This window comes from Copidosoma floridanum, unplaced genomic scaffold (assembly GCF_036245765.1).
Source record: "Copidosoma floridanum isolate Cflo_tuat_1 unplaced genomic scaffold, Cflo_Japanese_pri ptg000004l, whole genome shotgun sequence".
NCBI lineage: Eukaryota > Metazoa > Arthropoda > Insecta > Hymenoptera > Encyrtidae > Copidosoma > Copidosoma floridanum.
The window spans coordinates 18,836,574-18,861,624 of record NW_028321881.1 but is presented as its reverse complement, the minus strand read 5'-3'; the positions used below and the strand labels follow the sequence as shown (position 1 = coordinate 18,861,624).

The following is a 25,051-nucleotide window of genomic DNA, read 5'->3' as shown; positions in this document are numbered from 1 at the left end:
CCTGATTACAAAACAAGCATTTTGGTGAATTACTATCAGGATTGGATTGAGCTGCAGTCTGATGCACAGCAGCAGATTTATTAGTTTTAATCTTCTGATCAAGATTATTCGAATTTTTCCTAATGGAAGCCTCTAAAGTTATAATTTGAGCAGTTATAAACTCCCTTAACTGTATAAGGGTAGACGCATTGCCACTGCTCCCTAAATGCTTTTGCCAATCTTTATATGTGTGGAAATCAAATTTGCTAGTCACGAGAGCAATGAAAATGTCATTGTTGCCCATGTGTCTTCCCATGGCTGACAAAGAATCAAAGGGACCTAACATCTCCTTAGAAATGCGCTTTATTTCAGTGCAAGAAGAATTTTTTATGGTTTGGGCACTGATAATATTTCTGGTATATGAGGACACTAATCGACGCTGGTTTTCGTAGAAGGCAAGCAGGGTCTCCCAAGCCTGCGAGTAGTTGTCCTCAGTAAGAGGGATTGTTTTAATTAAATTTGAAGCATCACCAGTAACATGAGTACGTAGGTGCTGGTACTTAATAATACCTGGGAGATCCTGCTTCCTGTGTACCAAAGCTCTATACACATCTCTAAAATTCTCCCAACAATCAAGGTTACCATTAAAAACTGGTAAATCAATAGAAGGTAACGAGGCATAACTTTAACACAGAATTTTGAGGTAGGGCAAAGTTGGTAGGTACAGGAGCTGGATTATCGGTTGATAACGAGAACAGGTAGTCCTCAAAGTCCCCAACGGCCGAATAAAAAAGGTCTTCACCACCCTCAAACACACCAGTTTTAAAATAGTCGTGTTGTTTATCAAGAGGATCCAAAGCCATAATAGTAGTATTAATCGTTTTAAATTGTTCAAACGCATCTTTAATTTGTTGTAGTCGAGCCATAGCTTGACCCTTTGTCATTTTGCCGAGCCAAGTTTTTTGAAATTAATGAAAGCATTCTTTATTTTGGTATAAAGGCCAAGCTGCGTTGAGTAATATGCATCCATAGTGACCAAACGTTATCTACACCTGGCAGTGACAATCAAGCTAGCTCTTAACAGTACAAATTGTTTAAAAAAATACTATAACAAAATATTAGAAAATCTCTGAATTGAATAGTTATATAATTAACTCAAATCAATACCTGCACTAGTGCTTAAATAAACTGAAATTTTCTAATTTTTATCGCTAAATTGAATCGTGTAATTAATAGTTATTTAAATTTACTAGAAATCGCAATTTAAAACCTGTTGAAGGAGCAGCTGTAGACGACGCAGGTGATCAGCTAACTGCTTAATTTAGTGCGAAGAATGTATGCAGGACTTTAAAGACGACGATTATGTGCACAGGCATTCAGGCCCACGCAATGAGTATCCAGGCATTGAAGTGGCTCAATAACAACGACGGCTTACGTTGAACCAGCAGGCGGCCTGCAGCTATGATGAGAAGCATTTTCAAGTGCTAGGATGCCCTTCAGTGACACGCGAGCACACTGTAAGTGTTAGCCTGCTGCCGATAAAACCCTTATTGTTCTGTGGAGCAAGAAGATTTATAAGTATGGCACACAAAGGAAATTAAAAAAGCGAGGGCACTAATGGCCGACTATGTGCGAGCCACGTGCTTATGAGTGCAAGATAGCACTATGTATATATAGCTACGAAAGCCAAGGCTAAATATGAGCCAATTGTTTTCTATGTAGCTAAAATCTATTTACCAAAGTAGCAAACGAGTAATAGTACTCGAGCTAGTACAGCTGAAAATAAGCTGAGCTTTTATATGAAGCTAAAAGCTATTTACCAAAGGTGGCAAACGAGTCATAGTACTCGAGCTAGTGCATGAAACAAAAAAAAAGTCTGTCTGCGCAACGCAGAAAGAACAAGATGGCCAGTGAGTATGTACTAGGGCCTGTGCACTAAAGGATGGCGACAAATCGCACGAGAAAAGTGTAGCAATAAGCTACGCAACGAAGCCAACGAGTATGTACTCGAGTTCATGTACGATGAGAAAGAAGCATTGAACTTACCGCAGGTACCAAGTTTTGTTGTATGCAAGTGTGTGTGAGAGAGAGAAAGACACTCCCAACACGCAGGTGCGCTGACCTCGTCCGCACGTCGCTCGTGAAGAAAAAGTTGGTTAAGATGGCTGACTTCGTAACTCGCACGCGGCTATTAATAAGCCGAAGCTCTCCACTCACCCTTTTGATGCGGCTCGAAGGACAAATGTTTGGGATTGAAAACCCAATGATTGTGGACTGTATGATTTGATTTACCGGTTGCGAGGGAAAAGAGTGGGAGCCAATTGCTTGGGTTTTTTGAAAGATTAACACTCACACCTTTTTATATATAACAAAATAATAAAGTATATTAACAGCAGAGATTACAACACTTGATGAGAAAAAAATGAAAAACTTTGGTAAATAACAAAATTACGTTTTATGTGCGCTAGTTTAAGGATATTGAACGAAGTTGAAGAGCAGTTATTTTACTATAATAATAAAACTGAAAATGATGTTGTTTGAGTCACGCGAGTAAATTACACAAGACATTTTCTCTTTCTATTTAAAATGATTTACTCGAGAAAATGTCTGCTTGGTTGGTGTACACGGTGACCACACTGTGGTTCACTGCACGAGCGATCGGTATGGACTGACTAAATGCTCACAGGCGACCAGTCGTGAGCAGCCAAAGTAACTTAAACGTGGAGCGCTATGATTGGTGGTCACGCAGGACCATCGCATGCACGCTATTGGTTACAAAATACTAAAGTTAATTGCTAGCGCGCGAATATATAAATTCTATATAGTTAATGTTTGTAATACTAATTTGATGTTGAACAGCGGTTATGCGCGAGGCTGCACTAATTGGTGGGCCTAACGCATCACTCTTGTAGTAGCATCCGAGCGAACGAGAGCTTCCGAGTTTTTCGCGTTTTCAGTAGGAATTGAGAGAGAATCGAGAGAGAGAAAGAGAGCCAGCGACCACGAGCAGCCAATTGGACCCGACCTTGCACCGACGACCCAGGAACGATCACCCCCGTCATCCTTGGAACGGTGAAGTCAAGGTCACCAGCTGAGTAGCCGTGGAAGAAGAGTGCGATGGTAAACCCCGAGGTAAAGTAGCGTGTAGGGTCGTTGCGAGAAGTAGTTCGTGGGATCGAGTGTGTGTGCGTGTATCGGCCGCGTGTAGCCAGGGCGAGCCGCGAAGACCGGCCCCTGGGACAGGGATCGTAGAACGAGCGTGGGTGAGAGAGAGCGTGATTGCGGAATTCGTGCCGCGGCATAGCGACGGATCGTGACGAAATTTTCTAGGCCTAGACGCCCACATAAGTGTAATAACAAATAAAGTGAAGTGAATAACACGAGAAATTCGCATTTCGGGTCATTATTTTCTAAGCAAGTGCTAGACAGCGTTTTCTTTCAGGGCGTGGGGCTCACTTCTCCTTGGGAGAGTAACTCGTTTCCCGACGGGCTACCCCCGGCGGGACTTCCTCTAGGTGAGAGTCTCCAGGAGCCGAGCTGAGTTGGCCGAGCCGCGAGCATCGTCAAGCGGTAGTAATTTTGCGTTTCAGATGCCGTGCCATTTGCGGCATTTCCAGTGCTAAATCGGTGATGATCAAAGTGTCTTGGGACGTTGTTCGGGACCGCCCTGGCCGGGACGCTTTACGTGTCACAGGGCGAGAAAAAGCGGCGTCACAATTTTTGCGATATAACACTGAAAATTAATAATCACATTAGTGAAAAATTATTAAAACTTATAACAACTGTATAAACCAAGTAATATCAATTAATTTCTTCTAATTGTCAGTGGCGTGGACGGAGTAATAGTAAATATTTCCTGAATTTCCGTATTTTTCGGTTATTTTCGTGCTATAACACTTGATATGAATTATTTCGAAAGACAATTGTGTGAACCTATATCTATTGTATGAACTCAGTAATATCGATGAATTTCTATGCATTATTAGCGGCATACAGCCTGTAATAGTAAATTTCCACCAAATTTGCGGATTTTTTGGTCATTTTTGCGATATCACTTAAAATCAATGATTTCGGAAGATAAAAATTAATAAAACTCATTACTTTTATATAAACTAAGTAATTTTGATTTATTTCTATGCATTGTTAGAGGCAGAAAGACTGTGATTTTGCACTTTTCCTAAATTTTCGTATTTTTCTGTTTTTCTTTGCGATATAACACTTGAAATTAATAATTTCGGAAGTCGAAAATTCTTAAAACTCATATCTGTCATATGTTATATGTAATATCAATAAAAGTTTATTAGTTATCAGTGGCGTGCAGCCTGTGATAATAAAATTGCCCTAATTTTTCGTATTTTTGGTCGTTTTTGCGTTATATTACTTAAAATAATGAACTTTGGAAGATAGAAATTATCGAAATTTATGACTACCATATAAACTAAATAACAGCAATAAATCTACGTGCATTATCAGTAGCGTGGAGCTTGTGATCATAAATATTTTCTAAATTTTCGTATTTTTCGGTAATTTTTCCGACATTAAACTTGTAATCGATAATTCCAAAAGACGAACATTATTAAAACCCTTTACTTGTATACAAACTAAGTAATATCAATGAACTTAAATGCATTATCAGTGGCGTGCAGCCAATGATAATAAATTTTTTCTAAATTTTCCGTATTTTACAATTTTTTTTGCGTTATAACACTTCAAATCAATAATTTTAAAAGATTAAAATTGTTGGAACTTATAACCATTCTGTGAACTTAGTTATATCAATAAATGTCCGTTTATTACCAGTAGCGTACAGCTTGTGATAACAGTTTTTCCTAATATTTCCGTATGTTTCGGTCATTATTGAGATATAACACTTGAAATTATTAATCCCGGAAGATAAGAATTATCAAAACTTAAGTCCCACATGTACTACGGTATACCACAGAATTTCTCTGCATTATCGGTGGCATGCGGCCTGTGATAATAAAATTGCCCTAAATTTTCGTATTTTTTGGTCGTTTTTGCGTTATATTACTTAAAATAATGAACTTTGGAAGATAGAAATTATCGAAATTTATGACTACCATATAAACTAAATAACAGCAATAAATCTATGTGCATTATCAGTGGCGTGGAGCTTGTGATCATAAATATTTTCTGAATTTTCGTATTTTTCAGTAACTTTTCCGACATAAAACTTGTAATCGATAATTCCAAAAGACGAACATTATTAAAACCCTTTACTTGTATACAAACTAATAATATCAATGAACTTAAATGCATTATCAGTGGCGTGCAGCCTATGATAATAAATTTTTTCTAAATTTTTCGTATTTTACGATTTTTTTTGTGTCATACCACTTCAAATCAATAATTTTAAAAGATAAAAATTGTTGGAACTTTTAACCATTCTGTGAACTTAGTTATATCAATAAATGTCCGTTTATTACCAGTAGCGTACAGCTTGTGATAACAGTTTTTCCTAATATTTCCGTATGTTTCGGTCATTATTGAGATATAACACTTGAAATTATTAATCCCGGAAGATAAGAATTATCAAAACTTAAGTCCCACATGTACTACGGTATGCCACAGAATTTCTCTGCATTATCGGTGGCATGCGGCCTGTGATAATAAATTTTCCCTAAATTTCCGTATTTTTTAATCATTTTTTTAAAATAACACTTGAAATCGATAATGTTAGAAAACAAAGATTATTGTGCCTTAATACTCTGATATGAACTAAGTAATATTAATAAATGTTCATGCATTATCAGCGGCGTGCAGCCTTGGATAATAAATTTTCCCTAAATTTTTGTATTTTTCGATTTTTTTTTTGTTATAACACATAAAATTAATAATTTTAAAAGACGAAGATTGTTGGAACTTATAACTATTATGTAAACTTAGTTAATTTAATAAATTTCCGTTTGTTACTAGCGGCGTAGACCCTGTGATGATAAATTTTCTCTAAATTTTCGTATTTTTTTTTGTCATTTTTGCGACATTAATTTATAATTAATAATTTCAGAAGACGAAATTTGTTGAATTTTATTACTCTCATATATTTCATGTTATATCATTAAATGTTTATGCATTAGCAGTGGCGTGCAGCCTGCGAAAATAAATTTTTCCCAAATTTCAGTATTTTTTGGTCATTCTCACGTTATAACACTAAATAATAAAAACTCCGGAAGACAAAAATTGTTTAAACACATATCTTGTATAGGAACTAAGTAATATTTAACAATTTCTATGCATTTTTAGGGGCGTGCAGCCTGTGATAATACAATTTTCCTAAATTTCCGTATTTTTCAGTTTTTTTTGCGATATAACACTTGAAATTAATAATTTTAAATGAAGAAAATCGCTGGAACTTGTAACTATCATGTGTACTAAGTAATATTAATAAATTTCTGTACATTATTAGTGGCGTGCAGCCTGTGATACTAGATTTTCCAAAAAATTTTGTATTTTTCGGTCATTTTTGCTATAAAATTTCTAAAGTTAATAATTCCGCAAGACGAAAATTGTTGAAATTTTTAACTATCATATATTCTGTATGATATCAAAAAATTTTGTCTATTGCCAGTGACGTACAACCTGTGATCACAGATTTTCCCAAAATTTCCGTTTTTTTTGGTCATTTTTTCGACTTAAAACATGAAATCAATAATTGCGACAAACAAACATTTTTTAAACTTTTCACTTTTATATGTTGTAAATAATATTAATGAATTTACTTTAATTTACGTATTTTTCTGTCATTTTTGCGATATAACACTTGAAATTAATAATTTCGGAAGACAAAAATTGTTAAAACCTATATCTGTCATATGTTATACGTAATATCAATAAATATTTATTAGTTATCAATGGCGTGCAGCCTGTGATAATAAAATTGCCCTAAATTTTCGTATTTTTCGGTCGTTTTTGCGTTATCACACTTAAAATAATGAATTTTGGAATATAAAAATTATCGAAATTTATAACTACCATATAAACTAAGTAACAGCAATGAATTCCTATGCATTATCAGTGGTGTGGAGCTTGTGATAGTAAATTTTTTTATAAATTTTCGTATTTTTCGGTCATTTTTCCGACATAAAACTTGAAATCGATAATTCCGAAAGACGGAAATTATTAAAACCCTTTACTTCTATACAAACTAAGTAATATCAATGAACTTTAATGAATTATAAGTGGCGTACAGCCTGTGATAATAAATTTTCCTCAAATTTCCGTATTTTTTGATTATTTTTTCGAAATAACAGTGGAAATCAATAAATCTGAAAATCGAAGATTATTGTGCCTTATTACTCTGATATTAATTAAGTTGTAAAATTTCTTCTATTATTGAGTATTAATCAATAAAAATTTACTATATAAAAATGGATAATTTATACATCGCCATCAATCCGTACTCACCATGTATGCATTATCTCTCATTTCTGCGGTGTTTGATATGGGTCGAAAATCAGAGATTGTTAACGAACTGGATAATTTGAATATATATATATACATATGTATTAAATAATTATTTCATTACAAAATATTCGCTATAACAAGAGCAGAGTTGCACATAGGGTTAAACGCTACACGTAATGTCCTTTTGTCCATATATTTATCTGTCTTTTATCAACACTAATTTCAAACAAACTTATCTGCCATGAGTGGTGTTGGTAATTCTTGGTCTCTTTCACGTCCCTAAGTTCATTTCTTCGGGTCCCTTCTGGTTTCGATGGTGAGTGTACACCCGACGTCCACTGGTACTCCAAACGGTTCAGACCTCGGTCGAGCGTCCCCGACCGGGCACTTTCTTTCAGGCCTCTCGTCCTCCGGGTAGTCTCACCGTCGACGGGCCTATTTGAATCCGTACCGTTATTCCGTACCGTATACTTATTTATTTTTGCATTTGGTCTACTTTAGCGATCGACCGTCGTTCGATTTTCACCTTGCGTGGCCCGAAAGGGAAAAGAGAGCGAGGGCCTTCTCCTGCCCCCTTTTATACTTTCGGCTGAGCGCTACTATTTAATACGGCAACACTCGAAACTTCGCAATCAATTTATTCCAACTGCCCACTATCCTTTATTGCGGGATAGTCAGGGATAGCGTGATTAACACATCTTACGTTACAAAGTAATATCAATAAATGTTCATCTGGTAGCATCTTAGCCAGAGATGAGAAGAGAGATTGCTTACTGCAATGCTTCGGTGTGAGTATACTTTTTGCCACTCATTTGAGCGCCCTGTCGTGGCCTAGTGGCGCACATATTTCTTTTTTATTTGAGAAGAGAGGAGGGGGTCGGCCGATTGCGTGCCTACGAGTTTGCGTGGAAATGGGAAAGTAGGCACATACTTTGGAGACGCGTGGAAGGGGTATACTAATTATGTGCCTATGGAGAGAGGAGTAGAAATGTGTTGACTACAGCTACATAGCTATATGACCGCGTATATCATAGCAAAAGCGAGCAACGAGTCTTTCTCGCTATACTTACTTACTTCTGAAATAAGATCTTTGAAATTAAGGGGAAATAGAGAAACAAAAGATTTAACAACTAATATTTGTAAAATAAGAAACCTATTCTTTCATTATATAAGTCTCTGTAACATATACAAGTTAAAGAGAGGCTAACCTTATTATTTTTCAAAAATTAAATTATACAAATAAATGCTTACTCAATTGTAAGTTCAGACTTTAAAGGCATTCTTCCCCTACTTTGGATTTTTTCATAGTACGGTGTATCAAAGAAAGTACGTTGACAAAATATTTAGCTTAAAATATTTTTTGAGGTTGACAGTATGACCATAAGCACCTTAAATTTAAATTACTATTTCTACTTATCATTGTCACTATGAACTGAAGGCCAAGCTGCGGAGGTTATGAATGAATATGTGTGACTTCGGATTATACAGTGACTGAAGTTTGAACAGCTGAAATGGCTAAGGCTTATGTCACTGATGACATAGTCTTGCAATTTGAGGTTTAATTCTAATTGCTGTGAGATTTTTTTTTTTAATACAATTCGTTATTCTGTTTTAACTTTTGTTTGAATTTATCAATGTTGTAAACACTTTTTTTTCGGGCTCGTCAAAAAGGTATATTTTCAATACTGAGTCTATTAAATAATATATTACATTAATAGCTTTTGTTTGCAAGGCTATTTCATAATTTTATAATGCTAAAGAAATGATTTTTAAGGATATGAATAAAATTTAAACGTTTTTAAACTTTTAAGTAATTATGAACATCTTGTTAACGAGAGAAAATAGCCCAAGGCCCAAAAATTTTACTTTAGTTTCAATAATTTCATTAGCAATTGTTACCAGCAAATTTATACAATAGTATTTTTTTTAATTCTGAAAAATCGGTGCTTAATATTTTCATGCTGTCAGCACATAAATATTAAAAAATAGTTAATATATTTCACTATTTTTAGAATTCAGGACATAGAAGGATTACTTCTTTATATTGTTACAATAGTTTGGGAAAAACAATTGTCATACCTTTTTAAGGTTGTTGTACCTCTTGACGATTTCTTGATTTTTTTAAGCAGATTGTTGTATCATTCAGGTAAAAAAAATGTTGTTATACATACATTAATTTTACTTAGTAAAAAATTCAAAAAATTATTTTTTTTTTTAATATCTTCATACGTTACACAGTTTCATTTTTAAGAATGAAACAATTTTTTCTTTTGATTCATGCATTCAAGTTAAGTACTTTATTAAGATTGATAAAAAAATTTTTAATTTGTAATTTTAAATAAATTCTTAAAATGATCTTATTTCATACAGTAGGAAGAAACATTATTTTCTATTTTTGCACATTTCGTAAGATTTTTTTTTTAATAGAATAATTTTACTTTAATTAGATGAATGTCATGATTTCCTTGACAGATTGTACTAATCGGAGATCTTAATTTATATGTACATTTAAATACTTACTGTAGCTAAAAAAAATGAATGTTGTTTGGTTTGTTTTTGAATATCTTATACGATTGTTTGATGACATAAAACGTTAGATTACAATAAATAACTAAAACTTTTAGTTTGCTACTCAACATGATTAAATATTGTTAAATAAGTGAAAATTTCTTGAATCGCCGAATAATATCGCTGGGTCAGCACAAGAACGAGTCCTTTCAGAGAAGATGACATGACAGAGCTTTTTTAAATCAAGAGGAAAAAAAGTGTCTTTTTAAGTAAAACTTTTTTTTTTTTAACTTTATGTTGGCAATACAGGTATGTATGTATACATGCGTAAATTAATTAAGCATTACTTAATAACATTCTGGTCAATCTCTAGGCAACATAGGTTACTCATTGGCCACGTTGTTGAATAATAATTAAAACATTCAATAATCATAGAAAATCTTATTACCAAATAATAGGAAGTACTTACGATCTACTACATCAATACCAATTATTGCTTTATTTGCGTCATTATGGGGCAAAAGGCATTCCGCGATACCTTAATAAGTGTTTGTGTTATCAATTACTGCTTTATTAGTTTAATAATAATCAAGTAAGTGCCTCATGTTACCTGCTGATGAGAGTTTGAATTATTAATTAATGATTTAGTATTTTATATGTATAACCACGTATAGTCTGTCACATTGTAATTGGAGAAAAAAAAATTAGTCAAAAATACTCTTTCTTGTCACATAGTTTAAAAATCTCTATTTCCTCCAGAAATCTGAAAAGGTTCCTGATTTCCTTTCACTCTGAAAATACTTTTTCTTGTACTCACCCAAAAAATCATTTTTAAATGCACAACTTTATTTCTGGCATTTGATGTAAGTAATTAAACTTTTATTACAATCTGAAACATGAAAATAGCCTAATTATCACCATCCTAAAAGTTTATAAGGGTATTTTTTTTTAATACTATAATACTATGATATTTCGGAAAATCTTTTGTTTCTCAAAAACTTTTCAAAAACTTTTAATGACTTGTTAATCGAAATTTTTTGGTTTGATACAAATTTCTATATTGAAAAAAAAAAAAAAAAAAAAAAAAAAAAAAAAAAAAAAAAAAAAAAAAACCGAGTCCAAGCGCAATTTTTTACGTAATTTATTGTATTAGAAGGTAGAATATTACAAATAAACAAATTTACAGTACAAAATGTTAGAAAAATCTACACAATCATCTAACACTTGAAGTACCTACCTTGAAACATTTTACTGCTTCCGCAGCAGTAAAGAAAAATCATTTAACATTATTAAATTATGTAAAATTGAAACAAGAAGTTTTTTTAAAATAAACCAAACTACAATTATTTATTTTACTGTGGTAAACGTTTTAAAGTACATATTAGTTACAACCTTAGACTAGTAAAATCTGTTAAGAAAAGCATAATATTTATCTTGTTAGTATAAAATTATTATTTGATGAAAAAAAAAAAAAAAAAAAAAACCATAGATCTAAAAACCTTACGGAATTCAAAAACGTTTAAATTCTATTCATATGCTTAAAAATCATTTGTTTGGTATGATAAAATTATGAAATAGCCTTGCAAACAAAAACTATTAACGTAATAAATTATGTATTAGACTTAGTATTAGAAATAAAATTTGTTTGACTTACCCGAAAAAAAGTGTTGACAACATTGATAAATTAAAACACTAGTTAAAATGAGAAATTAAAACAGAATAATCAATTGTGTTAAAAAAAAAAAAAAAATCTGACGGCAGTTGGAATTAAACCTCAGATTGCGAAGCTATGTCATCAGTTACATAAGCCATAGCCATCTCAGCTATTCAAACTTCAGTCATTATATAATCCGAAGTCACATATGTTCATTCAGAACCTTCGCAGCTTGGCCTACAGTAATAGCTATTATGATAAGTAGAAATAGTAATTTAAATTTAAGGTGCTTATGGTCATACTGTCAACCTCAAAAAATATGTTAAGCTAATTATTTTGTCAACGTACTTTCTTTGATACACCATACTACGAAAAAATCCAAAGTACAAGAAGAATCAAAAAATAAATGCCTTGAAAGTCTGAGCTTACAATCGTCTAAGTATTTATGTGTATGATTTAATTTTTGAAAAATAATAAGGCTAGCCTCTCTTTAACTTTTATATGTTACAGAGAATTATAAAATGAAAGAATAGGTTTCTTACTTTATGAATATTAGTTGTCAAATCTTTTGTTTCTCTATTTCCCCTTAATTTCTAAGATTTTATTTAAGAAGTAAGTAAGTATAGCGAGAAAGACTCGTTGCTTGCTTTTGCTATGATATACGCGGTCATATAGCTATGTAGCTGTAGTCGATATTTCTACTCCTCTCTCCGTAGGCACATGTTCAGTATACCCCTTCCACGCGTCTCCAAAGTATGTGCCTACTGGCCCATTTCCACGCAAATTTGTAGGCACACAATCGGCCGACCCCCTCCTAACTTCTCAAATAAAAAAAAAAATATTCGCGCCTTGTTTGGCCACTTGGCCACGACAGGGCACTCGAAACAGTGGCAAAGAGGGAAATCGCACCGTAGCATTGCAGTCAGCAATCTCTCTAGTAATCTCTGTGTTTGCTGTTGATCGTAGAGATTATAAGGTCAATTACCTAAGGCTTATTTTTTTAATTTTTTTATTTTTATCACAATAATTTTTCTAAACTTTTTTTTTAAATCTATTTTGTGCTTACTATCTGATTAAATAAATAGGTCTAAAGTTATTGAATATATAACGAGATACGTCCACACATTTTCTCTTAATTATAATTAAAACGTGTTTGTAGCAAACTTTACTCATAAGCATTGAGTAAAAAATTTATATATTTATTGTTTTTGGGTAAAAATAAATTACGAAACGCTTAAAAAAAACTTGTATCCAATACGAAACTTGTATTTTTAGTTTTCTTAATGTAAAAAAAAAAGATTTCTAAGTATTAGCATTCTCTATACATACACTTTGAAACAAAAATTTTGGTTTTTATTACTAGTGTTTATAACTATATTTTACTCTCCCACAGGAATTTTATTCCCAATAAAACTTTAAAAGCTCAGAATTTAAATATTTGAAAACTAAGAATTATAACTCATCACTCTCAAGCTCTAAAAAACACTAAATGCAACAAAACGAACTTTTACATAAATAAATAAGTTACAAGATTCATTTAACCATAGATAAAAAAATTTAGTAAAAAAAAAAAAATTTGCGAGTAAGCACTAGAGTTGAGTAGCCCAACTGTTTTTTACCTTCGGATAATAATTAAATTTATTCTGAAGCAAGTAATAGCTGTTGATAAATATAACTAAATTCAATTTTAATTTTGTGTAGTTATTTCGTGTACTCTTTGGCGATTGAGCACTGAGTAGCCCAGTTGGTTTTGTACTTTTTCAATTAAACTAAATACATTCTTAGGTTAACAAATGTTAGATATAAGTAACATTGCTAATTTTTACTTTTGTACGATGATGAAATTAATTCTTAGATAAGTTGGAGAGGAAATACCGTGATAATTCACTCTCGTACGTCTCTACTCGATGATTCGCGCTCTCGACTCTTTTTTCACTGGATCTATCTGAAATGGGGATTCGCGTCTAGGTCAAATGAACGACATAGAGTGACTTTGACTTTACTTCACGTATTTATTACAATAACTAAAACACCTCTCTTCGGTCCCAATTACACTTCCGTAATTCCTCGATCGCAACCACGACGCCAGTGGTGCGCTCAAAGAGACACGATGTTCGCTTACGCACACCCACACACACGCACTCTTACACTCTCTTTCTTTACCACACGACTCTCAGTTGGGGCCAGGCCCCCTCAACGCGGCTAGCTGCACGTGCACACACACACACACACACACCCTCACTTGGCCCGATCTCTAGCCCGCAGAGTAGGTCGCCGTCGCGGCCTGTAAAGACCAGGGTGATATCCCCCAAGAGGTGCCTCCGGCGTTTGCTCCCCGTCTATGCCCCCGCCTGTACCCTCTCTCCTCTTTCACTCCCGATCCTCTTCCCTCCCTCACACACCTTGCCCGACGCGTCCGTCCTCACGTCTCGATGGAGGCCCGACCGTGACACGCAAAAATCACTGCCCTATGCCCCGATCCTTCTGCTCCTGCTCTTGCGTCTATCACTATTGCTGACGATTTCACCCGCGTCCCCGCGTAACCTGCGCACTGTACTTTGGTGTATCCCGTGCTTCCTCACTGTAAGACGAGTCTACCATGAGTGTCGAGGGTCGCAGTCCGGGAAGTCGACGCTGCGTGGTACCTGGGCCTCTCTCGCCTGCTGTCTGGTACACCTCTCTCCTCGGGCTCGGCTCGGGTCGTCACGGGAGGACACTTCGTCTCAATATGGCCGCCGTTCAGGGTCGGATGGGTCGGGATCAGGCTTATTTTTCCGGATCCTTCTTCACGCTCACTCTCTCACTCGATCTCTCTCTCTCTCTCTCTCTCTCTCTCTCGCACTTAGAACTTGCTATACTCTCGGCTCTCTGGCTCCACGCTCTCTCTCCTACACTTCACGCGCGGTGGTCTCACACCCACTGAACTCATCAGTCGCGTCCGTCCCCAACTCGTCGCTCGGTAGGTCAACTAACTATCTTTTGACCTACCTAGCCGGTCCCTAGATTGTCATAAAAAAAATAGATACAAAAATTATTAAACTTGATAATAGTAGTCACTACAGGCTTTTCGTGGTTATCCTGTCCTCCACCTCTTATATATTTGACACTCTTTATGGATCTTGCCATTGCGTAATAACTGTCTGTGTATAAGTGCTGATATCAGAGTCAGATTCGTGTACGGCTAAGATCACTATCACGCCGTACTGAAGAGTTCAGCTAATGGTCCTTTTTTCCTATGATTCCTGCTTTTCCTTTACCACTATGTATAAGCGCTAAGTATAAATTTAGCGCGTAAAGCAAAATTATACTTAGGCCATAGTATGCACAGTGTGCGTCTTGAGTGATAAACTTGTGAAAAATCTTAGTAGGTTTTTTACTACCACGCCAAACTAAACTTAGTAAGTATTACATTTTTATCTACGTTTCATTTATAAGTTAATTGGTTCGTACAAAATTAGGAATGGTCTCATAACTTATTAACTGAATCGACTCTCTTCCTAATTAATTTGTTTTTTATTCGAGGTTAAAAAACGCAACTGGCCACTTATCACTAGCGCTTGTTTGACTAAGAATCAACTTTATTATCGTAGGGAAAAAGAAAATGAGTGGACTACTTATCTCTAGCACTTTTTTGCCTCAAATTAAGTTAAACTATCATCTGAGACTAAAAACCAAATAAGCGAACTTATGTTTGGCCCTAGTTGCCTAAAAGCATTTTTAATAATAACATAAATATGAAAAATAGTTGAGATACTCATCGCAAGCGTTTACTTGTCTAGGAATGTAGTTAATTATTTTTTCAGTCTGAAAAACTGCTTAGCTAATGATTGTCAGCGCATACTTGCTTATGAGTTTAACGTTTAATCGTATATACAAGATTCAAAAACTGTTTGGTTTCTTATTGCTGCTACTAACTTGCTCAGGTATTATTTAAATTATCAACAAAAAAAACTAGTGGGCTGTGAGTGCTTGAGTACCCAAATAAAAAGTTATACTTCTATAAAGCTATTTGGCAGATAATATATACATACCTCCTATGAAACGATATTGCGTACAAAGGTGGTTCAATCATCGTTGGAATGAAAGTACGTACGTTAGTTGGGTGTGGTTTCAATAAATATTTTAACATTCAATTACTAAACCATTATAAAAAATTTATTGTGGCGCAATACAGTATAAACAATATGGAAGATGCCCTCCTGACAAATCTCACCCGAGATCTCATGCCAAATTCTTATCTAAGATCTTAGGTGAGATTTCTGAAAGAAAAATAAATAAATAAATTTTGTACAACGATTATAATTTATACATTAATAGAATGATTACCTAAAATGTCAACAGTTATAGGAAAAAAAAACAAAAAACAAATTCGGCTAATATGGGACACGAACTTGAGCCCCCAAATTATCAGGCAAGCATCTTACCGCTTGGCCAGAGTGGATGAGATACTAGTCCGACAATTTACGTCTATATAAAGTATAAGTATCATGTGTTATTGTTTTTCTTATTCACTACTGAATCATACAATTATTAATAGATATAATTTTTCTCAATCTTAGTTCTAATAGTTAACTCACTAGATAATATTCAAGAACATTACTGTCTTTACAAACAATATTTTCTCTTTTAAAGTTACTCTTGAGGGGGCTTTATATCTAAGTAAGGCATAAGTTTTTAATACTTATTATAAATGTTTATTTAAATGTAATAATAAAGAAAAACTACAATATAAAACAAGGGGACTTGATGTGTTGTGAATAAATTATTTTTAAAAAATCAATGATTTTGAAAAAGCACTTATAAAAGTTGGAAATCCATACAGCTTTTTATGTTATTTCAACTTTTCAAAGCATATTATACTCCGTAAATAATTACAGATGAAGTCATCACTAAAAATTTGTTGATACAATTCATGTTTAGTGAATTCAATGTAATTGTTTTCCAAAAACGCAAATAACGAGTGAAAACCTACAGTTTTGTATAAACAATTGCACCAAACTCATTATACATGTATTGTATCAAAAAATTTACAGTAATTACTCCATCTAAAATTCTTCAAGGAGTATAATAAGTTTAAAAAGTTGGAATAACATGAATAGCTTTAAGAATTTTCAACTTTTATAAGCGTTTTTTAAAAATAAGATAATATAAACGCAAGCAATTTGGACTTTTTTATTTTAAAATAATTTATTTACAACACATCAAGTCCCCCTGTTTTATATTGTATTTTATTTTCATTATTAAATTTAAATAAACATTTATAATAAGTACTAAAAACCTATACTTTACATGGATATAAAGCCCCCTTAAGAGTAACTTTAAGAGAGAAAATATTGTTTGTAAAGAAAATAATGTTCTTCAATATTTTGTAGTTAGTTAACTATTAGAATTCTCTCTGAATTTTGAGCTGAGCTTTTCCCCTTATTAACTATGTGATAAACGTCCTTGAGTCAAAAATCACCTTAATCCCAAAGAAAAAATTGTAAAAGAAGAAAACGCAATAAACATCAATTGTTGTATTAATACAGTACAAAATTTTCTTTTATAATAATAAAAATTATAAAAAAAATGTTAAAACATTACATTATCAATTACTTATTCATTTTAAGAGTAACAAATTAATAATAAGTAAAAAAATGTTTATCATTACATAATATAAAAGGTGCTCTGCTAATATATATAGTAATTTCAAAATTTTTGAAAGATGTACGTAAAAAATATATTTCATTAAATGAAGTATCTAATTATTTAATTTATAATAAAACTAAATACAATAATACACAGTGAATAACAATTTGTATTAAAAATGCGCAATGAGCTGTACGATAAGATGAAGTAATCAAACTGCATATAGTGGGCATGCTAATAGCAGAATGGGTAAAGGTTTAAGCCAATATGCAAGAGGTTGGGGGTTGAAATGTTATTGGAAATTGTTTTTTTTTAATTTTTTTTTTTTCTTTTTCTAATTTATTATTTTTTTTTCAAAGAAATTAATTAAAAGAAAAAATAAGTAAAATAAAAAGTGTGTGGTGCAACAATGATGCGTGGCGTGGTGTGGTGGGATGATGTTGTATGGTGTGGTGCGATGATTTTGGGTTGTGTAAGCGGACCGGAAGTACGTCAAAAAGGGTAGGGCAGAGGGGGGGAATCAAGCGAAATCCACTTATGTTACAGTTTTGTTCAAGATCACCAATTTGAAATCGCTGATTGACTATGTAGGGCAGAACGTGCCTATAAAAGTATAACTTCAAAAAACAGTAAGGCTACATGTCACCGACACTTGCTTATCCAGGACACAAGATTGTTTTCAGACTCCTGTGTATTTACCTAAAAATTATTGCAATCACATACAAGTACAGAACAGTTGGGCCACTCTGGGCTGGGCTGGCTATTATTGGTCTAGGTGGCTGTATAAAATTAAGCGGCCCTCAAACACACACACACACGCACGCACACACACACACACACACACACACACACACATATATATATATATATATATATATATATATATATATATATATATATATATATATATATATATATATATATATATATATATAAAGACACAATAACAAAAATAATTTGGAAATATGGATATATATCTATGTGTTTATATAGTGAACCAATTGATGTATCCATCATTTTTATAGCAGAACCAGGAAAAAAACATAAGGGCTAATTCTCCTTTAGAAATAAGTTGTTCAGAGTTTATGATATTTAAGCTTGTGTTAAATAACGATTAATGTCATTTAATTTTGTTTTAAGCTTCAAACCAAAAACTGTGGACTACAGTCTCACGCTCCTTCACAGGCTGCTGGAAAGCAGATAGTCCAACTATTTGTTTGTTTAAAAAAAGAAGGAAGAAGTAGAGAGTTGAATATAATATCCAGGTTAACTGACCTTTCTTTCCACTAGAAACTAATACTGGCAACTCTGCTTTATATATTAATTCGGATGACCAATTCGGATGACTTGTACTTCTTCTTTTCGTTGGACTTATAATTATTTATTTTACAATAACTTAAATTCTTTTTCTAATAACTCTTGTATCACTTTATTTTATGTTGCTTGTATATACATTAAAAGAAACAGAGGAAAGATGGAACGTCTGGTCAATCTTTTAAAATTAGTTATTAACGTCTGCACTTGATAAGCGGCAGCGGGCTACTAACTAAAACGCTGCGCAAAGGAATGCACCTTGCACGAAGTTTTAGTTAAAACTTCTTTGTCTTACTTGCTATGGGGCCGGTACTTGCTGACTTCATGTGTTTAGGCTTCATGGCTCGCTTCGGTTGTCACTTGACACTTTCAAGAGCCACAAAGTACACAGTCAGCTTTGTTAACAGGATAAAATAGAATCAAAATAAAAATTTATTCATTTACGCAAGTCGTCACCTAATAGCTTGATTGAATTTAAATCATCCCACGTATGGTGAGATTAACCATGGCAGACTTACCTAGTATTGCGTTCAACATGCTCCTCCTTTTCAAAAGACCGGAGTTAACTACGTTGGTCCTTTCCCCGTCAGACTGTCTAAAACAAGATGAAGGGGTACCTCTAAAGGTTACGTAGTTATGTTGACATTTATGAGCACTACAGCTGTCCATTTGGAAAAAGTAGAGGACTATAGTACCGAGGGTTTCATTGCCGCCTTTTAACGGTTAACGGTTCGACGGGGTAACTGCTCTGTTTTATTTATTGATATGTAATCTAATTTTGTTGGGGCAGGTTCTGAATTTCGTCGACGGTGGACTGAACTTTGAAAGTCTCCTTTAATGGCTGAAAGGATACTAAATTTAAAGACACATTGGCACTTTAATTCTCCTGCTGCTTCTCACTCTGGTGGAGTTTGGGAAATTGTAGTAAAGTCAGTAAAGTACCATCTTAGATAAGTCGTAGGAGCTCAAGTTCTCAGCTTTGTAGAATACTCTACTTTGCTTTGTCAAGTGGAGGTTTGTCTGAACTCTCGACTCATATCTCCCGTTAGTGAGGACCCATCAGACCTTAAACTGTTGAGTCCAGCCCATCTAATTAACTTAAAACCTGTTTTCATCTTACCAGAAAGTAATTACTCAGATACTAAAACTCCTTTAATACAGCGCTGGAAGCTTATTTTTTAATTGGTGTCAAGTTTTTGGCGTCAGTGGTCGCAGGAGTACTTGACTACTTTACAAAAACAATTTAAGTAGAGTAAATCTCAAAGCTCTATTCAAGTGAGTAATCTTGTTATCGTTAGGTCTGAAAACTCTCCACCTAACTTTTGGCCTCTAGCTAGAGTTGTTAAGATAATGCCTAGTAAAGATTCTAAAGTTCGAATAGTTCAAGTTCGTTATACTAATATAGTTTTGTCAAGACCAATTGCTAACTTAATATTGTTACGCACGAACCAAGAGTTAGAAGAAGGTCCATAGAATATCCTTTTTTTATCCCATGTTTTTTCCTACTATAAGGTTTATAATTTCTTTCTTCCACTCTTCTTCAAAATTTATTCTATTGCTCCACCCTTCGTTGGAGCAAGGGTGGAGAAAAATTTTCAGAGTTTATGATATTTCAGCTTGATTGAATTCAAATTATCCCTTGGTTGGTTAGTTACGAGTGGTTATGAGCCAATCCCAAAGCGACTCATTGTATTTCGACACCCAATCATGCTTTTGCAATGTAAAGTGAGCAGCGGCTCAGTGCGAGAGAGCGTTGCCCATAGACAGTCCCTGCCCGATCGTTGAGCTCCTAGCACTAGTATTCGGCGTAGTGATAGATACAAGTGTTGTTAGTATCTAGCTCTACTTGTCGAGCAACTTTATCTACCTAGAATTGTACACTCGTAACGCATACTGATTGTTGTTATAACTTGTAAGTTTATAATAGTTGATTTGAAATTTGAAGGGCTCTATTCCTCACGAATCCTTCAGGTTCGGACCTTTATTAAATACAAGTTGATGTAAACTTTTTTTCAATTTGATCATATAATGATTCTAAATAACTTTTTAAGAACGTACATCAATTCGCGTTTTTATTCTAGAAAATTAAATATATTAAAAATTAACTATGTATTACCCTTAAATTTTTACTTTGCAAAAATGATGTGTTTATCATGGTAATGACTAAATAAGGTACCTCCGAATAAGCTATGATAGTTCTAGAAAGCTATTATTGTTAATTTGCTGCATTGGCAGACAAATGTTTCTTACTAGATCAAAGTTATCGTTGTTGAACTACCAATGATTATCTTAGGCTTATTTATTCTTGTTGAAGTTAAAAACTAGTGCCAGTTTCTTGGTACAAAGCTTCTTAGTTCAATAACCCAAATAAAAAGTTATACTTCTATAAAGCTATTTGGCAGATAATATATACATACCTCCTATGAAACGATATTGCGTACAAAGGTGGTTCAATCATCGTTGGAATGAAAGTACGTACGTTAGTTGGGTGTGGTTTCAATAAATATTTTAACATTCAATTACTAAACCATTATAAAAAATTTATTGTGGCGCAATACAGTATAAACAATATGGAAGATGCCCTCCTGACAAATCTCACCCGAGATCTCATGCCAAATTCTTATCTAAGATCTTAGGTGAGATTTCTGAAAGAAAAATAAATAAATAAATTTTGTACAACGATTATAATTTATACATTAATAGAATAATTACCTAAAATGTCAACAGTTATAGGAAAAAAAAACAAAAAACAAATTCGGCTAATATGGGACACGAACTTGAGCCCCCAAATTATCAGGCAAGCATCTTACCGCTTGGCCAGAGTGGATGAGATACTAGTCCGACAATTTACGACAGTGACACTTACTATGAAGAGAGAGGATTTCTTTACCCATGCTGTAATAATTATAAAACATTATATGAACTCGGAGTTAAATTTTTTTGCATGTATTTAAGCTATATTTTAGATTTATACGTATAGTTTGATGAAAAACTGAACATTTTCATTAATTTTCGCACGTTCCGTTCCATGTTTATTGTCGGTCAAAATGTATATTAAAAGGAACAGCCAAAATAACGCGTTCCTCATTACCTGCGTAAACAAGACATCTTGTACCCATCGTGAAGCACACTTTACTGGTCGTTATTATAACGTATTGAACAATTTCGCAGTGTTTAAAGTACTATTTGTTTGTTTAATAAGATCAGATTTGTCATTGCTCATCTTGAATTAATTGGTAAGTAATGTTAAATCACAATAACTTGAAAACATAAAACTTAACCTTAAAACTCTATTCAACATAAAGTATCACTTATTTATTTCAGATTTAAGTATACAAAAATGGCAAACACGGGTGCCAAAAAAACAAAAAAAAAATAAGCAGAGCCTTCAAATTTAAACTCTCCTGAGATACAGTTGCATATCGACGCCTCGTACGAATACCAGCACAGTTCAGATTTTTCAATGTTATTTTAAACGAGAAAATCTGAACTGTGCTGATCTTCGTACGAGGCGTCTATATAATATTGCACCTTAACTTGGTATTATAAACCCCTACAAATTATTTTTAATAATCGCACAAGATTTTCAAAAAATATTTTTCTCTCTGTTTCTCTTACTTTGTTTCAAACACTTTAAAATAATCCAACATACACGAAAGCAATAAATCTTCGGAAGTGTTTAACAACATTTTTACACCGCCTAAAAAGTGTTTGCCAAAAAAAAAAGGAAAAAATTAAAGGAAAAGTAAAATTTGCCGCTGCATGCAAATATGATCCGTGGTATAATATCCATAAACAAAAGGAAGATAAGGAAGCTGAATTAAAAAGATACAAGAAAAGAAGAAAGATTTAGTTGTTAAAAAAATAACAGATATAGACATCAAGGAGATCGAAATCAAAATATTACAAAAAACAGGTGATGGGAAAAAAAATTGCAAGAAGAAAAAAAGTCTTAGAATGATAAAAAGGAAGAGTTAGACTTACAAATTAAAACTATTTTATTAAATATCAAACAAGAAAAACCGTAGATAGTTTATTATAATTTATTTCAATCTAAGATATTATATTAAAATGTACCCAAACTGGAAATGTTTTATATTTACCAAAAACTATAATAAAAAAAATTTTACTAATGTAAAAAGGTGATAAAAATAAACAATAATTTTAAGTAGCAAAAATAAATAAATACGAAATTTATAGAAAAAAAAGTAAATCATATATATTTTACCTTGTCTTACCCCCTCTCATTTATTATAACATAAATAATTTGAAAGTTTTATGTATATTGATTTCAAGTCATGTTCCGCGATAGGGACAATGACTGCGGAACAGTGCTGCCTAACTACTGCAGACGTTCTGCTTAATGTACATTTAGATCACCTTTTAATTTATCACATAAATTTTTTAATTCTGCTTAAATTTTGATATAAAACAGCAACCTACGTTCAAAAACAGATAACCCACCATTATTGATCGAAATTTTATGATTAAACGTTAAAAAAATTTTTTCATCTGTAATAAAGGTAAATCGATACCAAAATTCGTTCCGTGGTAGGGACATTTACCTTAAGCAGTGATAATTATCCAATGATAATTCATAATTTCTTAAATTACATAATAGTGATCTATTCTCTTCTAAAAAGCGAATAAATCATAAAAAAGTTACATTGTAAACCATAATTTTATTTGTTATAATATTGAATTTCACAAAAGTATTTTGGAATTAGTATATTTTTATGTGTATAATCTTCATTAAAATGAATAAACTATTTTTTACAGACATTTGAAGAGGCAATAACGAACATGGTATCTCAAGTGGGACCTTTGACGAGGTATCAGTTGCCACTAAGACTTTATCAAATATCAAGCAAGTGGCGTGATGAATTAAAACCTCGATGTGGATTACTTCGTAGTCGAGAATTTATTATGAAAGATATGTACGCCTTTGATGTCGATTCAGAAACTTCTCGATTATCGTACCAAATTATTAGTAATGCGTATGAAAATATATTCAAACGGATAGGCATACCTTATAGAAAATTCGAAGCTGAGAACGGAATGATGGGAGGCTCTATGTCACATGAATTCCATTACACATCAGATATCGGGGAAAATGTCATTTACTTATGTGAAGAATGTAATTATTATACGAAATTCATATGCGGCAAGAATAATATATGTTTCAAGTGTAAGCACACCTTATGTCGACAAAATACTGTGGAGGTAAATCTGTTATTCACAAAGTTAACGTCATTATAGCAATAAAAATGAACAAAGTAGTTTTGGATTAACGAACGTTCAGAACCACACTGAAAAGCGTAATAATAATTATAATAAAAAAAAAAGTAACAAAATAATGTAAAATAAGACTATATTACATAAGGCGTACTATTTTTGACAAAGTTGAAGTAATTAACAAAACAAAAAAAGAAATGTTACAGATCGGATGATATGAATGAAAAATTACATTTACAGTTTAACTAAAGTAAAAAATTATGTATAAGTGTTAAAAAAAATATTATATACGTGGATTTCACTAAATTAGGAGCCCTCTTCAACATAATGTTTGAGATATGAGTTATATGGCGCTGTTGTATTCGGCCCCCAGGGGATGTCTGTATACTTGTAGGCTTAAAATAATTTTCACTTAAAAAGTCTGCCTTTAGCTCTAAAGCTTTTTGTATATTATAAAATTAGTCAGAAGAAAGAAGTCATTATAATATTTATGAATAATTTAAAAATATATTTACTAAATATGCTAACTTACAAATCGCTTCAATTTATTTTTATTGCAATACGTCTTCTAACTGTATAAGGTTGCTTTGACTTGTATATTTAGGCTAATTCGTCGGTTCTATTATTATTGAAGTAATTTTGCGCTGTACTATCATCAGATTTGATAAGTAGTGGGAGTTTAATTGCTTATCCATGATCGTAAGCTGTTATAATTTGTTGCTACCTAATTCACCATGAACTTTCTCAGTTTAGTTTTTATGTTACTTCGAGTTGTATACTTTGCAGTCACGTTTCAGGTTTTTGTGCAACTGAAACAATTCTTTTGAATACACTGGCACTCTATTTAGAGTCACCCAACTGGTTTTAAAAACGTAACCGTTGATATCCTTATTGTCACTGAGGTGAACTATTGGCTTAAACAAACACCAAGCTTAATGAAACAGTGACTGTGTATCGTAAACGTTAAGTTTTAGTACACAGATGTAGTAATAAAAATAATTACGTTCAATAAAAAAGTAGTAAGTAAGGTGCGAAGCAAGTAGAGAATAGTACATCCTCGTAAGAATAAGGATTTTCTTAGGGAAGTCCGAAGGAATGTTACTGTAGATGTCCTAAAGATATTAATTACGTGTTTGTAGTATTGTCGGAGCGTTACGTCGTCAAGGACGTGATTCATCAGCACATACTAAAAACAAGTTGTAAAACAGTAACATGAAATACGTATTTTGGTTTGCTCACATTAAATGAAACTCTAAGACAAGATGTAATTTATTTAACTTTATGAGTTTTCAAAGTGTTTGATTACAA

The 25,051-nt window shown here is 33.0% G+C and overlaps 1 protein-coding gene across 2 annotated transcripts in view; it reads left to right on the top strand.

Annotated features, from left to right (window-relative positions):
• ProRS-m (prolyl-tRNA synthetase 2-like protein, mitochondrial) overlaps window positions 1-25,051 on the top strand; it is a 310,699-nt gene that overhangs the window by 203,654 nt on the left and 81,994 nt on the right. For both annotated transcript variants that reach the window (XM_014352308.2, XM_014352307.2), the window contains exon 3: window positions 23,288-23,731. In XM_014352308.2, coding sequence (XP_014207794.2) covers window positions 23,288-23,731 — 444 coding nt within the window. The remainder of the gene's footprint in view (window positions 1-23,287; window positions 23,732-25,051) is intronic.